The following is a 25,472-nucleotide window of genomic DNA, read 5'->3' as shown; positions in this document are numbered from 1 at the left end:
TTATTAAAGGGTCCCAACACTACTCCACTTGGCAATCTTCCTCTCCCAGTGAATAATTGAAGTAATCATTTAGGTAGATTAGCTATCTTGTGCTCATTCTTGGTTGTGATTCCAATGGCACCTTTTTAAGGTTCTCATCTTTTTCTGAGAATTTGTTGTACAGCTGAAGCTATGCTATTTTCCCCAGGACCCCTACCCACCTTTTTAATATCTTTCCTGTATATTCTAGTATTCATCCCAGAACATCCTTATCTATAGGTTGTGCAGAGGTCATTTAACTTCTGAATAAATTTCTTACAGCAGTTAGGGTCACTCAGTAATACGTGTTATGTATTTATGCTGCACACTCAGCATTACCTTTAAATGGTGTTCCTCCATTAAGGCAGTGTTGAATAATCCCCTTCCCAAATTGTTTCAACAACTTGCATGTATATACTTTAACATCCCACAGGAGCATTATCAAACAAAATTTGACACTGCCACATGAGATATTAGGACAGAGGTGGATTTTAAGGAGCATCTTAGAGAGAATGGTATCGGGAGGGAATGCTAGAGCTTAGGGCCTACGTACCTAAAGGCAAAGGCATAGCCACCAATGGTGGAGCTATTAAAATTGGGGATGAGCAAAAGGCCAGAACTGGAGGAGCACAGAGATCGGCGGGTTGTAGGAGGTTAGTGATAAGGAGGGGCAAGGCCAGGGAGGGATTTGAAAACAAGGATGAGAATTTTAAGAGACATTGCTGGACCAGGAGCCAATGTAGGTCAGCACTGGGGTGAGCGGTGAACAGGACTTGGTGCGAGTTAGGCTACTGGCAGCAGAATTTTAGATGAACTCAAGTTTATGGAGAGTGGAAGATGGGAGGCCAGCCAGGAGAGCTTTCGAGTAAGCGAGCTAGAAATTGGGCCTTTGAACGCATTCTCTCACTTTACTGCTGGCATTTGTTAGATCACCATTTTGGGGCTTAACCACAACCACCTGAACATGTCTTAGAATGCCCAAAGACCTGATGACCACCCCCCTTCCCCCACAGTGCTATTTAAAGGGATCATGCCAGATTTACAGGTTAGTCACTGGATTATTGCTTCTGGCTGCTGATGCATTTGTAACTGTTTTTGGAGGTCTCCTAGTCAGGAAACACTTCTACATGCAAAGGGTGGGAGAAGTTTGGAATGCTCTTCTGCATATGGCAGTTAATGCTAGTTCAATTGTGAATTTTAAATTTGAGTGATGGGTTCACAGAAATCAAGGGTAGTAAGGGATATGGGACTAAGGCAGGTTATGTGGAGTTAGGTCACAGATCCAACATGATATACCATAATTTCATTGAATGGTGGACCAGGCTTGAGGGGCTAAATGCCACTTGCTGCCTCCTGTTAGGCACCACCTTCTGCAATATAAAATATTTTCTTTAATATAAAATTCTGACAGGGCTAGACAGACTGGGTGCAGGATGTTTCCCGAGGTGGGGGTCCAGAATGAGGGGTCACACTCAGGCCATTTCAGACTGAGATGAAGAGAAATTTCTTCACTGAGGGTGGTGAACCTGTGGAATTTTCTACCACAGAAGGCTGTAGAGGTCAAGTCACTGAATATATTTAAGGAGCTAGATAGATTTCTAGACAAAAGGCAGCAAGGGGTATGGGGAGAGCAGGAATATGCTATGGTGGAGCAGGCCCAAAGGGCTGAACGGCCTACTCCTGCTATTTTCTATGAAAGCAGGACATGTGTCTGGGTAATGTGCCTGTCATAGTTCAATAGCTACCAGTGTGAGTTGTGGGTGTGCAGCTTGCAACAGTGGTAATGTGTAAGGGTGACTGAAAGGGTTTGTTGGTAGGTGGGGGTGTAGTGTGTGGAGCAGTGGATGGGGCTAGTGGTGCAGTTGATCAGAGACACCACTTGACCTCACTCACCTTGACCACTCATGTCAAAGCATTGAACTGCATCCATGTTCATGGCACTGTGTGCCTGGCATTGACGGTCCCCTATGCCTTGAGCATATATCCGGAGGGCCTTTTTTCTGCACCCCCAACCCCTGCAGATATAGGATGCCCCTCCTGTCCACCTCCTGCACTAAGGCCTTTAGTGCATCATCAGGAGAACCTTGGTGCACACACTCACAGGCTTGGTACCAACTTGGACCGGCAGATTGCAGCATGTGGGATTTAGTGGTGTGCAACATTTTAACATAAGTTTGTATTAATTACACAATGTGATGCCTGTTTTTGTGGATTAACCAATTTAACCCCTGTCAAGTCTAGAGGTAACAAAGGCACAGATAAGGGATTCAGCAGCAGAAGCTTTGCTTAAGTAATTCATTTGTTTGAAGCTGGCCCTTTTAAAATTCAATAACTGGCTGCTGGGCCTCAGTATTGATGTTGAACTGGATCATTCTGGTTGGAATCACTCATGACTTCCACTTCCTGTATGAACTCTCATCCCAACAAAATTCAGCAGAGGCTTAACCTCAATATGAGCAAGAAGCTTTCCCAGTTAATAAGAGGAAATGTACAATAGCACTCAACCACAAGAGCCCATAAGAGACTTGTAGAATGTCAAAATTAAAGATCCATAATTGTGACAGGACACAGTAATACCTTAATTTCAAACAGACCATCAAAATGACCTCTTAGTTATGAAAGTTGTTGGGTATACTTGCAACCTACAGCAAAAAAAAATGGAAAGTTCAGTGATCTCCATTTTAAAGACTAGTGGGTATAGCTAGGAAAGACAGTGGACAAGCCAGCAAGAACACTAGTGTTGGAGTGAGGACAATCTACCTAACTGCATCGGTAAAGATACAATTACAGACGTACACAAAATGAGAATTGTAACTTTATTCACTTAGCAATAAAGACATTCCATAAATGGGAAACAAATCAATACATGATGATCATTCTACATCGCAATGTACAAAGATTATAGTTAAATACAGCTACAACAGCACAAACCGCTAAGCAGGGACTGACTCAAAAATGAATCTGAAGGTTTAGTAGATTTGGGGAAAAAAGTAAAATCCCTATATTCAGGTAAAATCCCATTTAAACTGAAGTAGTGTATCAAACATATACAAGAAATGACTCCACACAAATATTTCAATATTTAACCAGAAATTGGGGTGTAAAAACAGACCTTTGAATTTAATATGAGTACAAAACAATTACATCTTTTTATTGTCAAATAAACACTTTAAAAACAAACATTACCTTTCCCTTTTGTAGAAGCAAAGAATTCAGACCCAAATCATAATGAGAGCAATCGGAAAATTATATACTTAAAATAAGCTTGAAGGAGCATACAACCCATCAAGTGTGCTGAGGTGAACTACTGACCTTACAATGAATGTGACCTGGGAACAGTGTTCTGGTGCTGTAGGTATTTCTCCAGGTTTAGGGATGGTAGCAGAGATGTGCAGAAGTAAAGTGTACCTGACTCCAATAAGAAGTCAGCATGGTTTGAGTCATTTTAAAAATGAGTGGAGTCTTTGGAAAAAATTTCTTTCAAACTGGTGAGCAGTAAAAACAAAGCTTGCTAATAATTTCCAATAGCTTTAAACAATGAGTTCGAGGAACACTGACATCAACTGTTAACCATATGAGGTATCTCAAAAGTGACGTGTGCTTTAAATAACTACCAAAGAAAATGGAAAACTAATAGCCAATAAAAGTTAAAAGCATTTTATCCTAAGTACAGAAAGATTTTTCAAAATTCATTTCATGTTAACAGCAGTGAACATTTTCTAACATTGATAGGGAGACTAGTTTTCAAAGCCCTTGTGTAATTGCCTAATCTTAGTCTCAGTCAATTAAAACCGGTATTACACCACCACCTGTGTACACTGCAAAGCCAGTTCTGCAAGTGGTTGGAATTGGAAAGCTTTGGCTGAATCCAACAATCTTGTATTTTTTTTTGAATTTTTATGCCCAAGGCAAGGGGTTGAGGAATAGGACAATTACATGTTTCAGGCAGCTGGTGTCAATATCAGGTCGAGTACAGGACTGGAGAGTGAGGCTCCCTTTTTAATCTATCCCAACAATGCCCTCTGATCCTTTACCCTCTGCACTAATGTGACATTTCCATTTCTCACACCAGCCATCTTTGTGGTCTGTTTGAGCAGACTGTCAACATAATGGCAGAACGTACTGAATTGGGAGGAATGAAGAGTTTCCCCCGCCCAAGCTCTCCAAACTCAAAAAAGGGACCCCTTTACATGCCACAGACAGGAGACTTGACTCCTTTAGTCTGAACTGTATTCAAAACTAAGGCTCAGGAGAGTGTGGCAAGATGCTGCACCACCCAATCCAGTGCATCATTGACCGGCATCAGAAGATGGTGCAAATCGATGTTATGGTTGCTGCAAAGGATTCATTTGTTTGACAAGTTTTGACTCAAGGAGCCAACAACTGACAGCCAAGGAAAGGACAACTGCAACTAAACCAGTGGATGAAGATAACAAGGTAGCACAAAATATCAGGTGAAGAAAACATCAGTGACCAAGTGAAAGTAAAACTTCAGCCGTTGAAGAGCGATATAATCTTTCAAAAAAGATTCACAGGATTATCAAATCTGCCAATTACAAATTGCACCAACATGCAGCAGGAAAAACAAAAGCACGAAACAGTGCTGGTGTGGAAAGACATTGATGAACACAACTATCAAAAAGGAGGGAAGACAGCTAAGGGCATCTCTCTCAAAAGACTTGAAACACAGGCATGAATTTATATATAACACACCACAAAATTTGGGGGGGGGGGGGGGGGGGGGGAAGATAGAGAATGAAGATTGACTGATCAAACTGCCAGTGCAAAGCTGCAGATTTCTCTAAGTAATGAGCAAGAAAGAATTTTGTTTTGCATAATTATACAGGCTTGAATAGGATCCTTTTTTTTTAAAAAAGGAGTCAAAACACCTCAACTTAGTTTCCCCGTTAGCACAAATTAGAAGTTAAACATAATCACAAGTGAACTACATGATAGACAATAGTGCAAAATTTTCCAAGTCAGCAACATTTATAGAACCTCATACATGAAATACTGATATCAACATCAATGATTTCATTTGAGCCAGGATTTTTAAACAGTGAATGTTGCTATCCTGTCCTGGGTATTGAACATATCTGAATTTCAGCAGTGGGTTCTTTATAATCTCTGTACCCTTAACCTAACCAGGTGAACTTTGCAAGCTTTGTTTCTGTAGTAGCACCCTCCTCAATATAGCTGTTGGCTCAAAGTCAACCAACTATCTATAGCTTCCAGAATGGTTCAAATAATCAGAAGTCTACTGTCATAACTTCAGCAACAGGTTAGTTACACTGTACAGGAGTGACCAAAAGAAACCCAAAGTGCTGGGTCTATACTACAGGTAGAAACCCATTGCATTAACTTGCTTTGGCCAAGTTTCAATCTGGATTAAGCAATTGATGAGTAAGCTTGCTAATGGGTACTGAACTTCTAGACTATCCAGGTGGCTGGAGCTACTTGTGCTACCCTGTGTAGGTCTCACCACCACGTCAAAGGTAGATGCAAGTCATGTGAAGAAACTGAGCCATTGGATGACATGCTTTCCGAAACACAACTAGATTAGAAATACCTGCAAGAGCCTTCATTATTTCATCAGTCAGGCGCACTTATACAACTGTTTAACCGTGACAAACAATACTCCCATATGATCACAGTCATTACCCTGACACAAAAGAGAAAATGGCCTGATGGAATGGCAAAGCCTAGGAACATTGTCCTTCAAACCTCCCACTCCCATCAATTAGGTAAGTGTATGTTTGAACCCTGATGTGAGATGCACTTCATATCAGAATGGTTACAATTCAATGCTGCAAACTTGTTTGCCAGTTCGTGGCTGACAGGAAAGTTGCCGATAGGCATCAACAGATCCTTTCCTCACATCCATCGAGATGAAGCAACAACACAGCGTTTACAAACTACTGTTTTAGACAAAGTTTTACTTGATACTATTTTAAAAACAATTTTACTGAGTAAACAAGACCAGAATGCTAGTGAAAGAGAGAGACAGAGTGCTAGAAGAGGGTAGGATATTGAGAGGATAAACGAGTAGAGTACCAGAATAGAGGGTATAGGAGTAGAGTACTAGAATAGAGGGTAAGATAGTGGGAGGGTATAGGAGTGGAGAGCTAGAAGAGGGTAAGATAGTGATGGTACAGGAGTATAGAACATGAATACATAGAATATCGAGTGTATAGGAGTAGAGTACTCCTACATTAACCCTTTGAATTGGACAAGTTTAAATATAATCAGTTGGCAATGATGGAGTACATATACATATCTCACTGCTTTTCACAAAAATTGGAGGAGATTGACAAAATGGATCTGCAGTTTCAAAGTTATACAGGAATATGGTACTCCAAGGGTTAACTGCAACTTGTCAACTAAATCATTGGTGTACTGGCCATTTGACAAATTAAAAACTGGTTGACATTTATGTTTCCATTTGTTGATACAAAATGCAAACAGATCTTGTCCATTTATTTACATTTATAGAAAAATATAGACCTTCACTTTGTATATGCGCCAAAAAAATACTGTCGATTCCTGATCAGATTTTCCAAAATATTTTCTTCTTGTAAAGAACATAAGAAATAAAAACCCAGATGGTGGTAGCCAGGAGGTTCTGGGCCAAGTGTTCTCCGTGCGAACGGTCATTAAGCATTTTCCATCTGAAAGGAAAATAATGCTCAAACACCTCGTGTCCAACGTAAAGCAGAATGGAGTTCATCCCTAAAGAGATTGGAGGAAAGAAAAGTGACTGTAGAACTGAAGTGACTAGTAACAAACTGGGCATCGCTAAAGAACGTTCTACCCACAGCTGGAACAAGCTGATGCCACCCACAAACCAGCTGGGTTTGGACAGTTAACCTACAAGGAAGCCTAGCGATCAGACAACTAGAAGTGAAACTTCATAACAGTAGCAAGCCGAGGAGCAATTATAAGTGTGACTCATATTGCCTGGTGATTTAGGATGCCATGAAAACACAATCCGAGTCCCTGGGTATCTGCCTCGGGTTCTCTGCGCTATGCCCTGTTACCCCAATCTCTTCTGAAAATGTCGTTTTTTGGCACAAACACATCGTTTCCTATTCGCACAGTAATGCATCTCCTTAACTGCATCAAATGTACCCTATTGACCAGTGCAAGGGAATTCTAGCAGCTGAAAAGAAACACATGGCCCACTTGCACAGACAATCATTAATGTCTGAGTTCACAGTCAGACAACATTTCCCTTTCTTGATCTTTAACGGAAAACAAGAGAATGATTCGGAGGTAGAAACATCGCAGAATCCACGGTACAAGGAGACTTAATGTCACAGTCTCAACAGCTTTCAGCTGCTCCCAGAGAGGAGGACCACATGGAAAGGTGAAGGCATCATAGGTAGCAACCAGCTCGACCCAACACAGCACCGCTGGTAAAAATGGAGAACTCTGCGGATTCACACTGTTCCACTCTCACCTCAAGTAGGATCTGTGGTGAGAGGCGGATGAAAATTTACAGAAAAAAAAAGCTCCTCGGTTTAATGTCAAGGTGGCTCGACATTTACTTACCCTTGCTTGCCAGTGCACTCTGCTTAAAAATATCATTCCCGTGATACAGGGGAGTTCTCAGTTAGCTCACCAGGTGGCAGCCTCTGCCTGTACAGCAAGGCGACTAACTCATCTCATCACCATCGAACTGACCTTTGTGGCCATCACAACCTCCCAGTTAAAGGTTTTTTTTTGGGGGGGGGGGGGGGGGGGGTTTGTAAGGGAGAGGAGTCAAAGATAATAGAGTGGCAAAAGCACCAAAATCCAGTAATTATGAAATGGAGGGATTTTCCATACCTGGATAGAAAAAGGGAGCTCCGGTCCAGTGTTTCTTTATATCCACCACAAAATAGATCAGCAAGAGAAGAACGTAGGCAAAAGAACTTAGTGTCGTAACATAAGAGATGGACCTGTATGTGGAAGACAAAGGCAAGCGAAAGGTTTCCTTATGTTGAGAAAAGTGGCAGATACCATTAGAATAGTTTCCCTACACACACACACACACACACAACATAATGGGTGACTATTTCCTTGGTACTTTGTCACCCAAGAATGCAGTGGGAAAAGACGCTGGATTGTAGATCGGTGAAAATGAAGCACTAGAGGAATGCATCCACAACTCAGCTCAAATTGAGGTGAAGCGACAACTGCTCTAATTAACGAGGCTGCCAAATTGTTTTCTTCGTCGCCTCAAAAGGTTGGAGTTGGGGAGGACAGCACAGTCACATCTTCATTTCATCTCCCCCTCTAGCCATGTACATTTAAAAGTATAAGCAAAATCACATTCCAAATGCATCCCTTTCAAGACATTAATTTTAAAAGTTTTATACCTGGCAAGGATCCACAGTTTGTGTACTTAACTCTCAGCAATATTATCCATAAGCTTTTGTGTAGATGGTACCCAGCTTTAGCCCAGATTCCACACCGTTGCCATACGAAGGGCATGAGGCAGAAGCTTTACAGCCCAAGACTGAAGCAATTTTGTTTGCCTCCTTCCCCCATCCTACGGAAACTCCAAGCCCGAGCTCCCTATCCCCATTACCCTTCCTGGCTCAAGCTGGGTTTCTGTCTCCTTTTTGACCGTGAGCCAAGCTTCAAGCCCCACATCCATGCCAACCTCCACCAGCTCCCTGTCCCTCAATGTCAAAATCCTCGTCCTGGACACCAAATCTTTCAACGGCCTTAATCCTCCCCATCTCCAACCTTCTGCCCACTTCCATAACATCTCCATCCCTGCCATCGAAACCCTCATCTACGTCACCATCAGCCTCAACCTTTCCAAAAGCCGTCTTTCCTGAGTCCCATGTAGAAAGTCCAACTTATCCAGAACTCTGTTGCCTGCAACCTTTCCTTCCTAAAATGTCACTCATTTTCCCATCCTGCCAACCTCCACTGGCTCCCTGTCCCTGAATTTCAAAATTCTCATCCTTCTCATCAAATTCCTCTGTGGCCTTACTCCTCCAGCCCTACATCCCTGCCTGCACTGTTTGCTCTTCCATTGCTGCTCTATTACATGGCCCTCCCCCACACTCTACCACTAGTCAAAGAGCTTTCAGCCAGCATGCCACCACAATTAGGAACTGTCTCCCTAAGTAACTTCCCTCTCACTACATCTCTGACTGCACTGCCCCAACCTCTAACTCCTGCTCAGACTTGGCCCATGATTGGGTGTTTTTCTTTTACTATGTTAAAGGTGCTAGATAGATGTAATTTGTTGTTTACCCAGTTTCCACCATCTCTGTGTTTGGCACTCACCACTAAAGTAGTGAGTGGCAGCGAAGGGGACAGTGCACAGCGTCTGCTACACTTGTAATAACTTGCACTTGGGCCCATTATTGCAAAAACTCCACTTATTCCATTTATAGCAACTTGCTCATGAACTCCTGATCTCCTCCTTTCTCCTGCTGGGAATCAATCCCTCTTTACAGATTACTGAAGCAGGCATTTTACAGACAGTTAGAATCAGGACAAGCGATCTGTTCATCGCTCAGAAAGCTGTTTTTGTTCTGCAAACGGAGTTTTCAGACAGGTTTCATTGCATGGGGCAAGTGGCAAAATGTGCATGATTTCTGGTTGGCTGCAGTACTGCACTAAATCCTTTCCTAGTTTAATGCGACGGCATACGTACCATAAATTCTTGTTGACTGGAATGAAGCCGTGATCTTTAGAACATTTTGTAAGGATGGCTGAAATAGTACCCTACAGTCAACAAAGCAGATCGACAGGTTAGACAAACAAGGAACATTTCACCAGCAAGACAGTCTATACTCGACCTACCAAAAAGGTTTTTTAAAAAAAATTATTTTTAATTCACTTACCAACAGTATGCTCCAAATGAAAAATCTCAGCATAATCTGTTTATTCTGACCTTTGTAAATAAGGAAAATCTTCCCAGCCTGTATTGGAAGAAAACCATGCTGAGCTATTTCTTTCTGATACAAAGTTGTAATTTTGTGGTACTACATAAATTGAAACAAGGGGCAGGAGTTGGAACGCACGTTCCCGGCTCCTGTACTCAACCATGTGAGGCAGAAGATTAACGACTTCCAGGCATCTGTCAGTGCCATTCCTACATTACGACAGTGACTACACTTCAAAAGTAGTTCATTGATTGTAAAGCACTTTGGGGCATCCTGAGGTCGTGAAAGGCGCTATATAAATGCAATTTCTTTCTTTCTTTCTTTCTTTCTAAACCCAATCGAGCTCAGGCTAAGTCTGCATAGATGTCTAAGTTTGTGCTAAACTATTTTAAAAACAAATTTATGTTTCCTCACATCACAACCACCAAATCTGTCCAGAATCTGCTACTAAAAAACTCTCCCAGTCACTAGAATTCACCCATCTGCCAGCAACCACTCGAATCCACCAGCATCCAGCTAGTAATCACCAGCTGCCATTGACTAGAATCCACCAACCATGTGGAGCTTGTATGAACTGGGAAGAATTTCATTTCAGCCTTTAACCCCACAGAATACAACAGAGCCCTCATGCTCACTGCAGTTCAGACTGTAAAACTACGTGGAAACATTACACAGGGTTTCTATATTCAAACGGGTACAGTATATTCACATCTCAAGACAACTTACTGCTTGTGGTTTTACTGTTCCAAGTAGTCAGTGTTACTCAGTGACTATTACCTGTAGTCCCAGAAATGCCATCACAATCGAATTGATTAGTCCTAGCAAGTTCTCTGGATCAAAAGGCACTGTAGTGTGATAAAGTAGCTTAAAAATAAAAATAATTATGTTTATTACATCTCTATCAAATTTTTTTAAAAATTCAAAACAAATTAACAGACTTCACGAAACAGCATAACTCATCCAAAGAGCATAGTCCCAACAGGAAAAGGATGGCAAATATTTCTCCATTTCAGAGTTAGTTTTTAAACTCAGCTCGTGTTTAAATAGTTTGTTAATTTATTACATTCTGATGCTCCTCTGGAAAATCATCCCTTCATGGCCAGATTTATGTACACATGGAGATTAACGGAGAGCAAAAGCCACCTTTGTAAATGGGACTGATTCCTCTCATTAGCTTCAATTAGAACATAACTGAAGAGTCAGCGATGGCAAGTCGTCTCTTGACCCTCTTGAAGGCTTCCTATTTCCCATTATAATTTTTTCACCATATATTTTGAATAATCCTAAAGGTGTTTATTTATTTACCTGGTAGATTATCTCCAAACATTTGTCATTCAATTTTCTGTGGTCCTATCATCTTGCTGTACTTTGAAGTAATACTCTGGGTTGACCTTATCCATACCATTTAATATTTTATATTTAGTCACTTTCTTTTCTAGAAGAGAATGGAAGCTTGTCCAACCCATCCCTCATCCCCTCTACACTTGTTCTTTTCTGACCCAGTGTTTGCAGTCCTACGTGCAGCAAGACCCATCGACATTTGGTGAAGGAGTTGAATGTTCAAGTTCAATATAAAAGGGGGTTGAACGGATTATCAAGTCTTACAAATGTTGGTCTTTTCTCCCAATACGCAAGACTGTAACCCTCGACCACATGCAGCAGCTGAGTCACATAACATCACCCACACAGTGCTCAACAGGACATCTGAAGAAAGCAAGTGTGGCCACAAGGGAGGAGGGCAGACGAGAAACAAGAAGCAGATTCAACCTGGACCTCGCACAAGAAAAATTCAGGGTCAGTTCAGTCAAAAGTGACACGACCACTGTAATGGATTCCAGGCATTGTGCAAAAAACATTTCTCTCCTCAATTATTGGAGGTCCAGGTTTTCAGACATGCTCTGTGGGGAGAAAGGGAGGCAACGTGATTAAACTATGTGTTGCATCAGGTTTAATTGCATGAGTGCTGGTAGTCTCGACTATAAGGAGTTACTGCCTCATAGTGGTGTCTGCCTCAATAGTCCACAGGAACCCTTCCCGTCAAAAATCCCACATGTACAATATTCGAATTGTGTTTTGACGTCATTGGGCTGATTATTTTCTGTAGGGCTAGTCTGCGGGCGGTCTGGAGAGTATTTTCTGCGACACACGATCTGACCACCACCAGCAGTTGGGAGTTGTACTGAAGTCGCTCACCATCACCACCACCCCACTCCCTCCCTATTACAGTAGCAGTGACTGAACACTTGTTCTGGGTTTTAGATACAGTATTATACAGTAATTGTCACCGTAGCATTTTACAAGCATGAAATTTTTTTTTTTGATGTGACGTCATCATGAAATTATGCAATAAGTTGATGGTGCTGTTTTTTGATTGCTTGTTGTACAGGTGCTGTAAAGGACTGGTCAGTGCAGGACAACACAAACTCTAGCATTTGGCTCGCTTTCCCCCTCCTCAGAAGTCATGCTGTAAAGAAGTCTCGTTCTGAACGTGATGTCATCACGTGCAGTACAAAAAAAAAAGTGTATGTGAAGCCTCATTGCGATAACGTCAATTTATCAAACTCAAAACTATTCCCACATCACGTGTGTGAAGTGGACATTTTCAGCTCAGCACATTGGAGCATCTCACTGTGGTGAATTCCCGGGCTCAGCCATGTTGCTTTGGAAGGTGCAGCATTAATCTGGGGCGGGGGTCAACAAGGATCCCTTATGTGCCACACAGAACCCAATCTTCAGCAATATTCGAAACGTCAGCCGCAGAGGGCTTGTGATCTGGGATTGACCAAAGGGGAGGTGGGGCGGAAACTAAAGATGGCGGCATCTAGTTGCCCAACTAAGCTGTTTGAAATAAAAACAGAAAATCGCTGGAAAAGCTCAGCTCAGCTGTTTGATGCTGAATTCTGTAAATATTTGTTTTTTTTTTATATCAAGGAGGAGTGTTTTTCCCTCATTCCCTTTAATGCAGGAAAACTGGGAGAATTGTACCGTACCATTAAGCACTGAAAGCAAGGCTACTGTTTTATGAATTAATTTTTTTTGTAAGAACCATAAAAATGAAACTATACATTACAAAAAAAAACATTTATAGGATACCAACTAAAAGTGAAATCCAGCAGCTACTTACTGTGCAGGAAGGATGCTGATAAATGTGCTTCTCTCCAAAGAGCCACCGATCAACGAGCCCTGCTGCTCCCCCAGTGCAATTAGCAAACTGCCCAAAGTCTCCAATTCCTCCAGGGCCGAGATAACCTCTGACAGCAACAAAAACACTTTTTAGTTAAAGATCACTGCTTAATGAGAGAGAGAAAAAAAAACAGAAGTGGCACCGGCTCGTCCAGCTCAGAAAAATAGAAAGGCCATAAGTTCAAATCCTGGTCCAGGCGGAGTTAGCTGGTGGGACTGATCAAAACTGGAAGCACTGAGGCCAATTGTGAGAGGATGTGCTGGGTTCTCATTCCTGTGGCACAATAATAAAGAAAGACTTGCATTTATATAGCGCCTTTTACAACCTCAGGATATCTCAAAGTGTTTTACAGCCAATTAAGTACTTTTGAAGTGCAGTCACTCTTGTAACATAGGGAATTTGCGCACAGCAAAGTCCCACAACCAACAATGTGATAATGACCAGAGAATGCTTTAAGGTGCTGGTTGAGGGATAAATATTGGCTAGGACACTGGGGAGATCTCCCCAGCTCTATTTCGAAATAGCGCCAAGGGATCTTTTACATCCACCTCAGAGGGCAGACAGGGCCTCGGCTAAACATCTCATCCGAAAGACGGCAGCACTCCCTCAGTACTACACTGGAGTGTCAATAATGCAGGGTAGGCAACACCTCAAACTACACACTGATACTGCAGGGAGGGGGTGGGAGGGAGAGAAATCAGGAGCATAGAACATATAGTGACACCGCTATTCCTGGCCAGAATGGAGGTGATTGGGTAATTCCCCTGTCAATCATGCCTGAAGACTGCACTGCTGTAAGTGACTGGGATTGATTTTACACACACGAGTTCTGTTGATTGCAGTTCGTAGACACTCTTTTCAAATAGACTGTAAATAGACAGTGTTTGTTTTGCTGTTTGCTGTAAAATCCTGCCGGCCTAAGTTCCACCCCGCCTCCATATTATAAAAAGGACTGGAGGCATTGGAGTGCAAAAAAGATTCACAAGGATGATACCAGAACTGAGAGGATATCCTTATCAGGAAAGGCAGAACAGGCTGGGGCTCTTCGCTCTAGAAAGGAGAAGGCTGAGAGGTGACCTGATAGGGGTCTTTAAGATAATGAAAGGATTTGATAGGGTAGATGTAGAGAAAATGTTGCCACTTGTGGGGTGTCCAAAACTAGAGGTCATAAATATAAAATAGTCGCTAATAAATCCAATAGGGAATTCAGGAGAAACTTCTTTACCCAAAGAGTGGAGAGAATGTGGAACTCGCTACCACAAGGAGTAGTTCAAGCAAATAGCATAGATGCATTTAAGGGGAAGCTAGATAAGCACATAAAGGGAGAATGGAAAAGAATTTGCTTATAGGGTTAGATGAGGGGTGGGAGGAGGTTCGTTGGGCCGAATGGCCTGTTTCTGTGCTGTAGACTCTTTGTAACTATGTAACTCATCGGTTGACACAGTGGTGTCAATAAACACGTGGTAGCAAATTGTTTTGATACTCCAGGACAGATCAACACAGTCTACTGAGGTGGTGCTTAAATACATTTCAGTAAGATAATTACTTTGTCTCAGTTTGCAAAAATATATCACACACAGATTTAAAAACTTCATTGTTTTAAAAAAAAATTACCTGACAATCCAGGTCTTTATCTATGCTTGCAGCATCTTTAATTAAATCAATCTAGAGTAAACTTGAGGATTGTCTGTGCAACAATAATCTTGTGAAGCTGTGCTGATTGCTGTTAACAAGAAGATCCTATCTAACCAACTCCCTTGACTCCTTTGAGGAAATGACAACCCAGATGGACTGTGGTAACCCCCGCCCCCATGACTTGCAAAATGCATTTAATAAAGTTTCACAAAAAAGGTTGCTATCTAAGGTCAAAGTTGTTGGGCTATGTGGTAAACCCCGAGAATGGATAAGAAACTGACCGAAGGGTAGAAAACAACAGGTACTGGTCAGGGGAGGGGGAAGTACTGAGTGACATCCTCCAGGGCTTGGTGTTGGGTACGATTTCTAATTCACATAAATGATGTGGTGTCAGAAACTCAATGCAAAGTGCTCAAATGTGAAAATGATACCAATCTAGGAGGGACAGTTTAAATCGGAGGACGCAGCTCAGAAACTACAGGATGAGTTGGACCAGTTCTGGTCCCCTCGAGTGCCGCATCCAGTTCTGGTCACCGAGAAACAAAAAAAAGGGACATTCAAGCACTGGATGCAACGAGAAAAACCAGGAAGCTGATCCCGTGTCAAAGGTCAAAATTGGTGAGAAGAGACTGGAGAAACTTGGGCTTTGCAGCCTGGAAAGATAAGTGTTTGATTTGAGAGAGATATTCAAGGGAACAGAACAAGTAAATCCATCATACTACTGAGTAGATCATGGGGACATAGGTTCAAACTAGTTTAAAAGGTAAATTAGGACTGATATCAAAAAGTTGTTTATCACAAAAAGAGAAACCAACTCTTGGAATGGACGGTCAGATAGAATAGTGGAGGCAAAAAAAAATTGAATCATTTAAGAAACAATTAGATGCTGTAATGGGAGAATATACATTTTTTCTGAATGAAGATGGGCCAAACGGCTTTCCTCATTCATAATCATCTTGTGACTGCAGGTTATTTAGCCAGGACTATTCGAGTACAAAGGGAGAATCCAACTATAACATCAACAACCTCTAAAGGTTTGAAAAAAATTTCCAGTGTAGTGAATACATGGGACAGACTCCCAGACAAAGCACTCGATACACATTAAATAATGTGATTGACGGAAACATTCAAATAATGCCACAGAACTCAATAGCTCCTGCAGTGCTAGATCCAGGAGGATGGCCTCAACGGAAAGGAGCCAGTCAAGGCGAAACAACAAAGGTTGAAGGGTTATACAGATATTCTGGACTTCTGTCCAATTTCCTAAGGTCAGGGATAAATTTTGCTGAATGATCTCTTAAAAATTAAATTAAAAAATTGAATATTCCTTCATCGTTGCTGGACCAAAATCCTGGAACTTCCTACGTAACAGCATTGTGGGAGCACCGTCACCACATAAACTGCAGTGGCTCAAAAAGGTGGCCCATCACCTCCTTCCCAAGGGCAACAAGAGATGGCCAATAATGCCAGCATCCCGAAAATGAATATTTTTTTTAAAATAGGTTGCTGCCCATGAGAGGGTAGCTTGTACATTGTCTTCAGAGATGGGAAGCCAAACACTTGGTCCAGTCTTGGGTCAGTTAGTAGTGGTGGAAGAATCATTCTCAGTAACAATAATTAAGAATAACGATCTTAACTATTATGAAACTATAACAATGTGCATTTATATAACACCATGAACGTAGAAAAATATCTCGAGCCACATCAGCTTGTTCTTCAGGACACAATAAAGCAGCGATGGCGGACCCCATGAAAATACCAACATGCTCAAGGACCTCCTGCCAATCCTACTCCCTCAGCTTCCAAACATGGCAACTACCCCAAAAAACAGTACCATCATTGTAGTTTTTAGTGTATGGCAACAGGAATAATGGACCAGTACGCCAACAAATACAGAAATCAATGGCTTCAGGGGCCACCTCCAGGCCCAAAACCCCCAGTTTGGAAACCAATGGAATATGGCCATCTTATTTCTCTCCATGCTGGATGGTGAATTTCCCTCATTAGAAAATAAAGAATTTGTTCCGCTACAGCAACAACAGGGAAACAAGGACTTACCGCGGGCAATCTGGCACAGGCAACAGGAAAGTCAGACAAAGCCAAACGCACTCTAGCAGCAGAATCAATATCCACTGAGGCCAGTAGATCAAAACATCTCTGAGCAGAGACCACCAACTATCCTACAAAAAAAAAAGCCAAGTTTCAACATATTAGGATATTTCAAGAAAATTATAATTGTAGAGAACAAGTCTCATTATCAAAAGACTTAAGAAAAAAAACACTGCAAGAATTCTGACCTGTATGAAGAGTTTGAGTGTTATTTAAGTTTGCACCTCTCATCAGTACTCACCTCACGGTGATGGAGCAAAACGAACAGTTGATACTCTCAACTCAGTACATTGCTTCACTACAGTGTGGCTATTGTTCCCCCGTATCTGATTTTTACACCACATCCACATGGTTTTGATGGCAAATCAGGCACTGTACAAATCACATTATCAGGACGTGGGCGCTGCTGGCAAGGCCGGCATTTGTTGCCCATCCCTAGTTACCTCCTGAACCGCTGATGGCGGTCTGATACAAGCAAGTGGCTTACTAGGCCATTTCAGAAGGTAGTTAGGAGTCAAGCATGTCGGTGTGGGACTGGAGTCACATATAGGCCAGACCAGGCAAGGACGGCAGGTTTCCTTCCCTAAAGGACACTGGAGAATCAGTTGGGTTTTTTTTTAATGACAATCCGACAACTTCATGGTCACTTTTACTGACACCAGCTTTTTATTTCCAGATTCCTTTTAAAACTGAATTCAAATTTTCAAACTGCCATGGTGTGATTTGAACTCACATTCTTTGTATTATTAGTCCAGGCCACTAGATTATTAGTTCAGTAACAATCACTGCACAACCATACCCGCACTGCTCTCCGCTGTGATAAGGACTAAAAAAAACTTTCCCCAGCAAAACTTGCAGATTTGCACTAGAGCAGCTCCAGTCACATACAGAGCCAACTCAACACTCCACTATATAACAACACAACATGCATCAATGCCACTCATGACTGGCAGACAAAGTGCCAGGAGGCAAGGATAACTCCTGCTAGTCAGTTAGTGCTGGCTACATGCACTGAGTGCTCCTGCTTCCTGCAAAATTCAGCCCAAGTGCAAGCAGCAGCCATTATAAGCCAGCTGGCACAACTGAAGCACGTTTGAAAATGCTAAAATAAACACACCCTCCTCCACTGTGCCATCCAGCACCTTAACACTGGCTCAGTTTTTGCTAATGTTGTGCAGTTCATGGACTGAATATTCATGAAAATTCACAATTTTAAAACAAGCTTGCAGAAATTACATGCAAGATATTCCAATAGTTTAAAACAGAATGACAATTTTCTTTGTACAGGGTTTAGGATGGTATACCACTGAAAACCAAGGACAAAAAATTTAAACTATTCAAGTGCGAACCAAGGGCAAAGAGAAATATATCAAAGTTTAATTTACCACAGCAAGAGAATCAGGTGAACTTTTCCCACACACAAGCTCCATGACAGCAATCACACCGTAGGTAAGACCCAGTCTCTGAAGCACACCAGGAATCCGCAGGGTATCCCAGGAAACTACGGGAAGAAGGAAAGCACGGAATAAGAAATGGCTCTTCAAACCCATCAAGCCTGTTCCTTCCACAGGCCATTTTATCAATCGGCTACACCCTCCTGAGAAAAAGTTCTAGGTATTGTTAATCCTACTCCCTCCCAAAGATAAACAGAGTATAACTGAGTGTATTTATCATCCCTTTATTTTACATCCTTGATTGGTTAACTTCCTTGTCATGGTGTTTCCATGGTCACAACAGGTTCCCATCTGTATTTACCTTTAAATGTGCTTCGTACCAGGTATTTATCCAGCTAAATTCTCAAAACATTTTAATCAATGCACGTTTAGCTCCCTTAGCTGAGGCCCTTTATGATGTTATATCCATTACTCTTTGGGGGCGAACGTGGGCTGGCAGTGGTCACTGACTTATTGTGGAAGCAGGAGGAACACTCCTCTTCCTGGCTTCACATTAAGGCAAGTTTCAAAAAAAAACTTACCTGCAGGCATCTACCGCTGCCTCCAGTGGTCCCTTTAAGGACCCCTGGTTAGGCTGTAGAGCCTGAAACGTATTTGGAGCTCGTGGCAACTTTTAACCAATTTCACGAGCGTCTCCGGAAATGGGCGTAATATTGAAACGAGGCCTTTGTGCCCAGGCACTAATCACTCGGCAAGTTGCCTTTTCTCAGTTTGCAGCCAGCTCCCCTTGTTCTGGTTTAGCTTCGAAAAATGAATGCTGAGGATTCACCTTTTCCATTCCACTTAGGATCTTATACACCTCAAGATCACCTCTCATTTTCCTCCATGATAGGGGAAGAGACTTGTTCCCTGGGGAGGGAGAATTCAATTAACTGCTTTACAGGAAGATTGGGTCCCTGGTGCTAGATCCTGCAGTACACTTGTACATGCTCAGATGGGATGTGTACACTGAAAACTCATTATTACATTTTATATTTTGCATGAATCAATAAAAATGAGTCATTAAAAATAATTCCCTGGTATCTCATTTACATATTTCTAAAAACTAAGAGGTTTGCTTTGCATGGCCAGATATACACAAACATGAATTGTGTGCTTTGTCTACACATGAAGCTAACAGTCGGCATTAACCCACTACCCTCAATGAGTTAGTTGGTCGCTAAACAATCATAATTAAGCAGGAATTAGGATGCTGTGTAAAATGGAACCAAATCAATGAAAATAATGTATCATTGCATTAACCCCAGCCAGCTACATGCACTGTACGTCGACATGGATCTGCAGATCAGCAATTGAGAATCATTTTCAACTGCCGTTTAATAGTCTAACAACTCATCTCATTGTAGTTAACTGTGTTCCTCATCCTACTGAGCAGAGCTCAAGGCTGTCATGGTCAACTCAAATATTCTTTTGTTTTTTAAAATACATAAAAAGGAGAAATTGTCACGGTATTGCAGAGTTTTCAGAACCATTAGACTACCGTACCCCATTTATAGCAGCAAATCAAATTCAAATTGGCAGAGAAAATAAAACACACTACACACTCTGGCATCCATCTCTCATCTGTCCACGTAGCACAGATTCCATAAACTGAACCTATCAAAGTCCATTAGGTTTTATTCACTGTTCCCACACAGACACCTGCATTCACTACATTCACACATTTATTGGCTATCTGCCTTCTGCTTCAATCCACACCATCCTTCAAAGGATACAATAACCTCATGGTTATGGTGCTGGACTAACAATTCAGAGGTTGAGAGTTCAAACCCCACCATAGCAAGTTGGGAAATTGAATTCAATAAATCTGGTCATATGTGGGTTGGCACCAGATAAAACGACCATAAAAAACTGCCAGAATGTCATAAAAACCCAACTGGTTTACTAATGCCCTTCAGGGAAGGGAACTTGCCACCTCTACCCAGTCTGGCCTACAAGTGACTCCAGTCCCATACTATGTGGTTGACTCAATGCCCTCAGGGATACTAGGGATGGGCAATAAACGTGGCCTTGCTAGCGCTACCCGCATCCAGAGAATAAATATTCTTTTTAAAAAGTTATTTTTATAGGGCCCTTTTCTCCCCCCTCGATCCTAAATAGGAATTAAAATTCCTCTAAAAATGTATGCACTAATCCACTGCACATGTGCAAGTCATGTGCTGGTGCAGGAAAAGCATGTGTAAGGGAGCTGGGGAGTGGCTAACTATTTCCTGCTGGTGTAAGTCACTGGAAAGCACCTAAACAAAAACAAGTACCATTAGTAAATGGAGGTTGAGTGACTGTAACCTTGAAGAATTATTTTCACTACTTGAAGAAAACAAATCATTAAACTTTCAAGCACGTCTCCAAATGAACACTTACGTGCTCCCTTGCAGTAATTTGGGTTAATGATAAAGATCCCAAGCAGTATCAGGGCTGCAGTCCTCCAAGCAACTTTGCCCAGCAACCTCCATCTGGAGCGGATACCCTGCAATGCTGGGCTCAGGGAGAGTGCAATGGAAGTTCCCATGATAAACACAAACCTAGGGCAAAGAAATCCAGAACCTTCTTGATTAGACACACTCGCACATTCAAAAACAAGCAGCATCTGTCACAACTTGCCTTATATAAGTTTAAAGGGACACATTCCAGTCTATTCTTCTTAATTCATATCATCCATTCATTTAAATTGAAATAGTGGAAAAAAGCCTCCTGTGCTGTTTAATTAAAATTATGTAATTTGTATGAGGAATTCAATTTTTTTTCAAGTTAAAAACGACTGAATTCACACTAACCTATATGCAAAAGGTATATTTTAAATATGTCTATATATAAAAATCTCACATGCATGCACTTCCTGTGGCCATGTTTTTGTCACACTTTTTGCGTTAACTTTTCAGAAAGAAAGAAAAAAAGAGAATCATATTTATATAGCGCCTTTCAAGACCTCAGGAAGCCACAAAGGGGTTTACAGCCAATGAAGTACTTTTGAAATGTAGTCACTATTGTAACGTAGGAAACAGTGGCCAATTTGCACACAGCAAGGTCCCACATACATGACCAGATAACACCAGAGAGAACTCCCCTGCTCTTCTTTGAACAGTGCCATGGGATCTTTTACATCCACCTGAAGACAGGTGGTACCTCATCCAAAAGATGGCACCTCCGACAGTGCAGCACTCTCTCAGTACTGCACTGGAGTGTCAGCATAGATTTTGTGTTCAAGTCTCTGGAGCGGGACTTGAACCCACAGCCTTCTGACTGAGGTAAGTGTACAACCACTGAGGCATGGCTAACACCTGTGTTATTTATGATTGTTGGGTAATTGTTACAGTCTGAGACTGCAAGGTTTATTCTTCACACAAGCATCTCCATCACAAAAAAATACAAGATAAAAATCACACTTACCATGGAAACACTAAATCTGCTATTGTTAATCCTATAAAGAGTTCAGAAAATACTATTACAGATCTAGGCAGAAACTTCACATAACAAACAACTGTAGATTAATAAAGAAAATTTCACATAAACACCATAAACCAACATCAACCAATATGAAGAGACATTCTCCTGTGCTGCATCCAGATGTTTACATAAAACTAGTGAACGGACAGGACCATCCCAGCAGCAAGTATTTGATCATTTACACAATTCTCAATGTGTCACGAATAAACAAGATCTTAATCAATTTAACAAAACAGGACCTCTGAACCCTTATTTCAAAAAGCAAATTATTCACAGTATTAGAACAAAAGATGGCAGGACTGGACTCGCGAGCGTCACATGCACCGCAGGACTCATGATCAGTAACCGCAGACACATGCACACAAACAAACAAAAAGCAGCCTCACCCACCATTCCAGCTTTCATGTTTGAAGAACCAGTACTTCCCACCTCCATAGTTAACAAAGATCATGATCACCAAAGCCAGCCTAGGAGAGTATACAGAAATCTGGTTACATTCTGACTGATACATTCCCCTATACTTTGACTCACTAGGTGAAGAATAGGAGGATCAGAGGTACTTTGGTAGCTTGATTCATAAACAAACATCAATGAAGCACCATTCTGTATTGTTCTATTTATTCTATATTTTTAGTTTGCAACAGCTTTGAGGAATCAGTTACATGGGGATTCATTATATTTATTTAAATATCTGCTGGGGGAAAAAAAAAACAGGATGGCAATGGTGTGCTGGAGCCAGTGTGACCTCACTCATCATTCTCTCTAACACCGAGCTCTCAATTGCAGCATCAAGTCGAGTGTCTCTCCTCTCCCCGCCAAAGGAAGGAAAGCCATATCATAAAACTCGCTTTCACTGAGAGGCAAGTGGTCATCTCATCAGGAATGCCGCAGGGAGTAAAATTTTTATTTATATATATCAAAAATAAAAGGAGTATTAGGGTAGCGAGTCGATGAGGGTAGCGTGTTTGATGTAGTCTATGTGGATTTTAGCAAGGCTTTTGACAAGGTCCCACATGGCAGACTGGTCAGAAAAGTAAAAGCCCATGGGATCCAAGGGAAAGTAGCAAATTGGATCCAAAATTAGCTCAGTGGCAGGAAGCAAAGGGTAATGGTTGACAGGCGTTTGTGTGACTGGAAGGCTGTTTCCAATGGGGTTCCCCGGGGCTCAGTACCAGGTCCCTTGCTTTTTGTGGTATATATCAATGATTTAAACTTAAATGTAGGGGGCATGATTAAGAAGTTTGCAGATGATACAAAAATTGGCCGTATGGTTGATAGTGAGGAAGAAAGCTGTAGACTGCAGGAAGTTATCGATGGATGGGCGGGCAGAAAAGTGGCAAATGGAATGCAATCTGGAGGTATGAGGTAATGCATTTGGGGAGGGTAAACAAGGCAAGGGAATACACAATAAATGGTAGGATACTGAAAAGTATAAACAGAGGGACCTTGGAGTGCATGTCCACAGATCCCCGAACGTAGCAGAACAGGTAGATAAGGTGGTTAAGGCGGCATACGGAATACTTTCCTTTATTAGCTGTGGCACAGAACATAAGAGCAGGGAAGTTATGATAGACCTGTATAAAACACTAGTTAGGCTACAGCTTGAGTACTGCGTACAGTTCTGGTCACATTACAGGAAAGATGTGATTGCACTAGAGAGGATACAGAGGAGATGTACGAGGATGTTGCCAGGACTGGAGAATTTTAGCTATGAGGAAAGATTGGATAGGCTGGGGTTGTTTTCTTTGGAACAGAGGAGACTGAGGGGAGATTTAATTGAGGTGTATAAAATTATGAGGGGCCTAGATAGAATGGACAGGAAGGGCCTATTTCCTTTAGCAGAGAGGTCAACAACCAGGGGGCATAGATTTAAAATCAACTGGTAGAAGGATTAGAGGGGAGTCGAGGAGAATTTTTTCACCCAGAGGGTGGTGGGGGTCTGGAACTAGCTGTCTGAAAGGGTAGTAGAGGCAGAAACCCTCATTGCATTTAAAAAGTACTTGGATATGCAGATGAAGTGCCGTAAACTACAAGGCAACGGACCAAGAGCTGGAAAGTGGGATTCGGCTGGATAGCTCTTTTTTCAACCGGCAGACACGACAGGCTGAAAGGCCTCCTTCTGTACCATAAATTTCTCTGATTTATTATGAGTAATGAATCATTCACGTTAAAAGTTAAATTCTCTACCTAGCAAACAGTTAAGAATTCTGAATGATATACACTCAACTCAATTTGAGTACACACTCAAAACAGTTTTGTTAACTCTCACTCACACGACTAAACCCAACATGGCAAAAAGAGTTTGCAGATTAATTCAACATGTACACTTCCAATAGAGGGACCGATGGCAGGGAGTGGTCTTGTATCGTTACTCTGAGGTTATAACAGCAATTGTTTAAGCTCAGATCTCACTTATAAACCAACATACACTGGACTGTAATCAGACTGCTCGTGTCTGCAATGCTGCACATAATTTAAGGCACAGCAACAGCAGTGCATCCAACAACACGCCAGGTGCTGCACATCAGGGCTACTTAAAGCTCCGATGGAGTGCACCCCTACAAACATCAAGAGACCGGGGGGATTGGGAGAAAGTTGTTCTTAATGTTTTTGTTTAATTACAAAAATTTTACAACCGTGGGGATGGCAGACACACTGACGTTTTGTTACAGCAAGGGCTTTAAAACAGTCTGAAATCGAGTTACCCTCGCAAGGTGTCAATTGAACGGAGTCGAGGGTAGCCTGGATTGTGTCCTGATACCAGGTTACCGTGACTCGTGTTGTCTGTTAGACGGTTTGGTGATCCCAGCTCCTTTGAAACAAAGCACACACATTTTATTAAAAAAGTTCTAATCAAGTAGCAGCAAAACCCTAAGAAGGAAGAGAAACCAAATAGTTTACATAAACAGATGTTATTTATGTTAAGTAACAAAAAACACACATCCCCTCTCCCCCACCCAACTGCTAAGATCACCTCTCAGGCACCTCCTTTCCCTACTGAAAAGCCCAAGTCGCTCCAGTCTTTCCTCATAACTCAGAACCCTGACACTGGCAATCAGCCTCGTGGCTCTTTTCTGCACTGTCTCCAGTACTAGCGATGTCGTCTCACCAGAGCCTCATACAGTTTGATCACAACCTCCTCTGACTTATATTCCACTCTTTTGGCTATGAAATCCAACATTCTACTGGCTTTGTTGATTGCTGCTCTGCATTGGTTGGACATGTTGAGTGTTGAGTCTACTGAGACTCCTAGGTCTCGTTCAGCTTCATCCTCTGCTATTTCAACATCATTCCTGGAGTACAAGTGTTGCCCATTTTTCTTTCCTACGTGCCATACTTTACACTTGTCTGCATTAAATGCCCTCTTCTGTTCAATCCAATTCCATATTTTGTCCAACTCATCCTATAGTTTCTGAGCTGCCTCCTCAGATCCCACCTCCCTCCTAGTTTGGCATCAATGGCAAACTTGACCAATTTGCATTGGGTTTCTGGGTTCAAGTTATTGATGTAAATTAGAAACAGTTGTGGCCCCAACACTGAACCCTGGGGCACCCCACTCTAACTCCCCAACACCCGCCCCCCTCAAGCATTGCCCCTCTAACCACTACCTGTTGTTTTCTACCCTTCAGCCAATTTTGAGGGTTTATCATGAATCCCAACAGCTTTGACCATAACTAATAACCTTTTGTATGAAACTTTATTAAATGCCTTTTGCAAGTCAAGACACACCAAATCACG

The 25,472-nt window shown here is 41.9% G+C and overlaps 1 protein-coding gene across 2 annotated transcripts in view; it reads right to left on the bottom strand.

Moving 5' to 3' along the window:
- Positions 1 to 2,820: 2,820 nt before the first annotated feature.
- The window catches only part of LOC137329042 (heparan-alpha-glucosaminide N-acetyltransferase-like), a 34,675-nt gene continuing 12,023 nt past the window's right edge, over positions 2,821 to 25,472 (bottom strand). Inside the window, exons 7-18 of one of the 2 annotated variants that reach the window (XM_067994385.1) lie at positions 24,440 to 24,546; positions 22,125 to 22,201; positions 21,678 to 21,708; positions 20,652 to 20,812; positions 18,222 to 18,337; positions 16,786 to 16,907; positions 13,033 to 13,159; positions 10,686 to 10,772; positions 9,867 to 9,944; positions 9,677 to 9,747; positions 7,846 to 7,958; positions 2,821 to 6,747 (exon numbers count right to left, since the gene is read on the bottom strand). In XM_067994385.1, coding sequence (XP_067850486.1) covers positions 6,566 to 6,747; positions 7,846 to 7,958; positions 9,677 to 9,747; positions 9,867 to 9,944; positions 10,686 to 10,772; positions 13,033 to 13,159; positions 16,786 to 16,907; positions 18,222 to 18,337; positions 20,652 to 20,812; positions 21,678 to 21,708; positions 22,125 to 22,201; positions 24,440 to 24,546 — 1,272 coding nt within the window. In that variant the 3' untranslated portion in view covers positions 2,821 to 6,565. The remainder of the gene's footprint in view (positions 6,748 to 7,845; positions 7,959 to 9,676; positions 9,748 to 9,866; positions 9,945 to 10,685; positions 10,773 to 13,032; positions 13,160 to 16,785; positions 16,908 to 18,221; positions 18,338 to 20,651; positions 20,813 to 21,677; positions 21,709 to 22,124; positions 22,202 to 24,439; positions 24,547 to 25,472) is intronic. The other variant, XM_067994386.1, reaches the window with a different exon arrangement.

Source organism: Heptranchias perlo, chromosome 1, assembly GCF_035084215.1.
Source record: "Heptranchias perlo isolate sHepPer1 chromosome 1, sHepPer1.hap1, whole genome shotgun sequence".
NCBI lineage: Eukaryota > Metazoa > Chordata > Chondrichthyes > Hexanchiformes > Hexanchidae > Heptranchias > Heptranchias perlo.
This window is presented reverse-complemented; position numbering and strand designations above follow the sequence as displayed.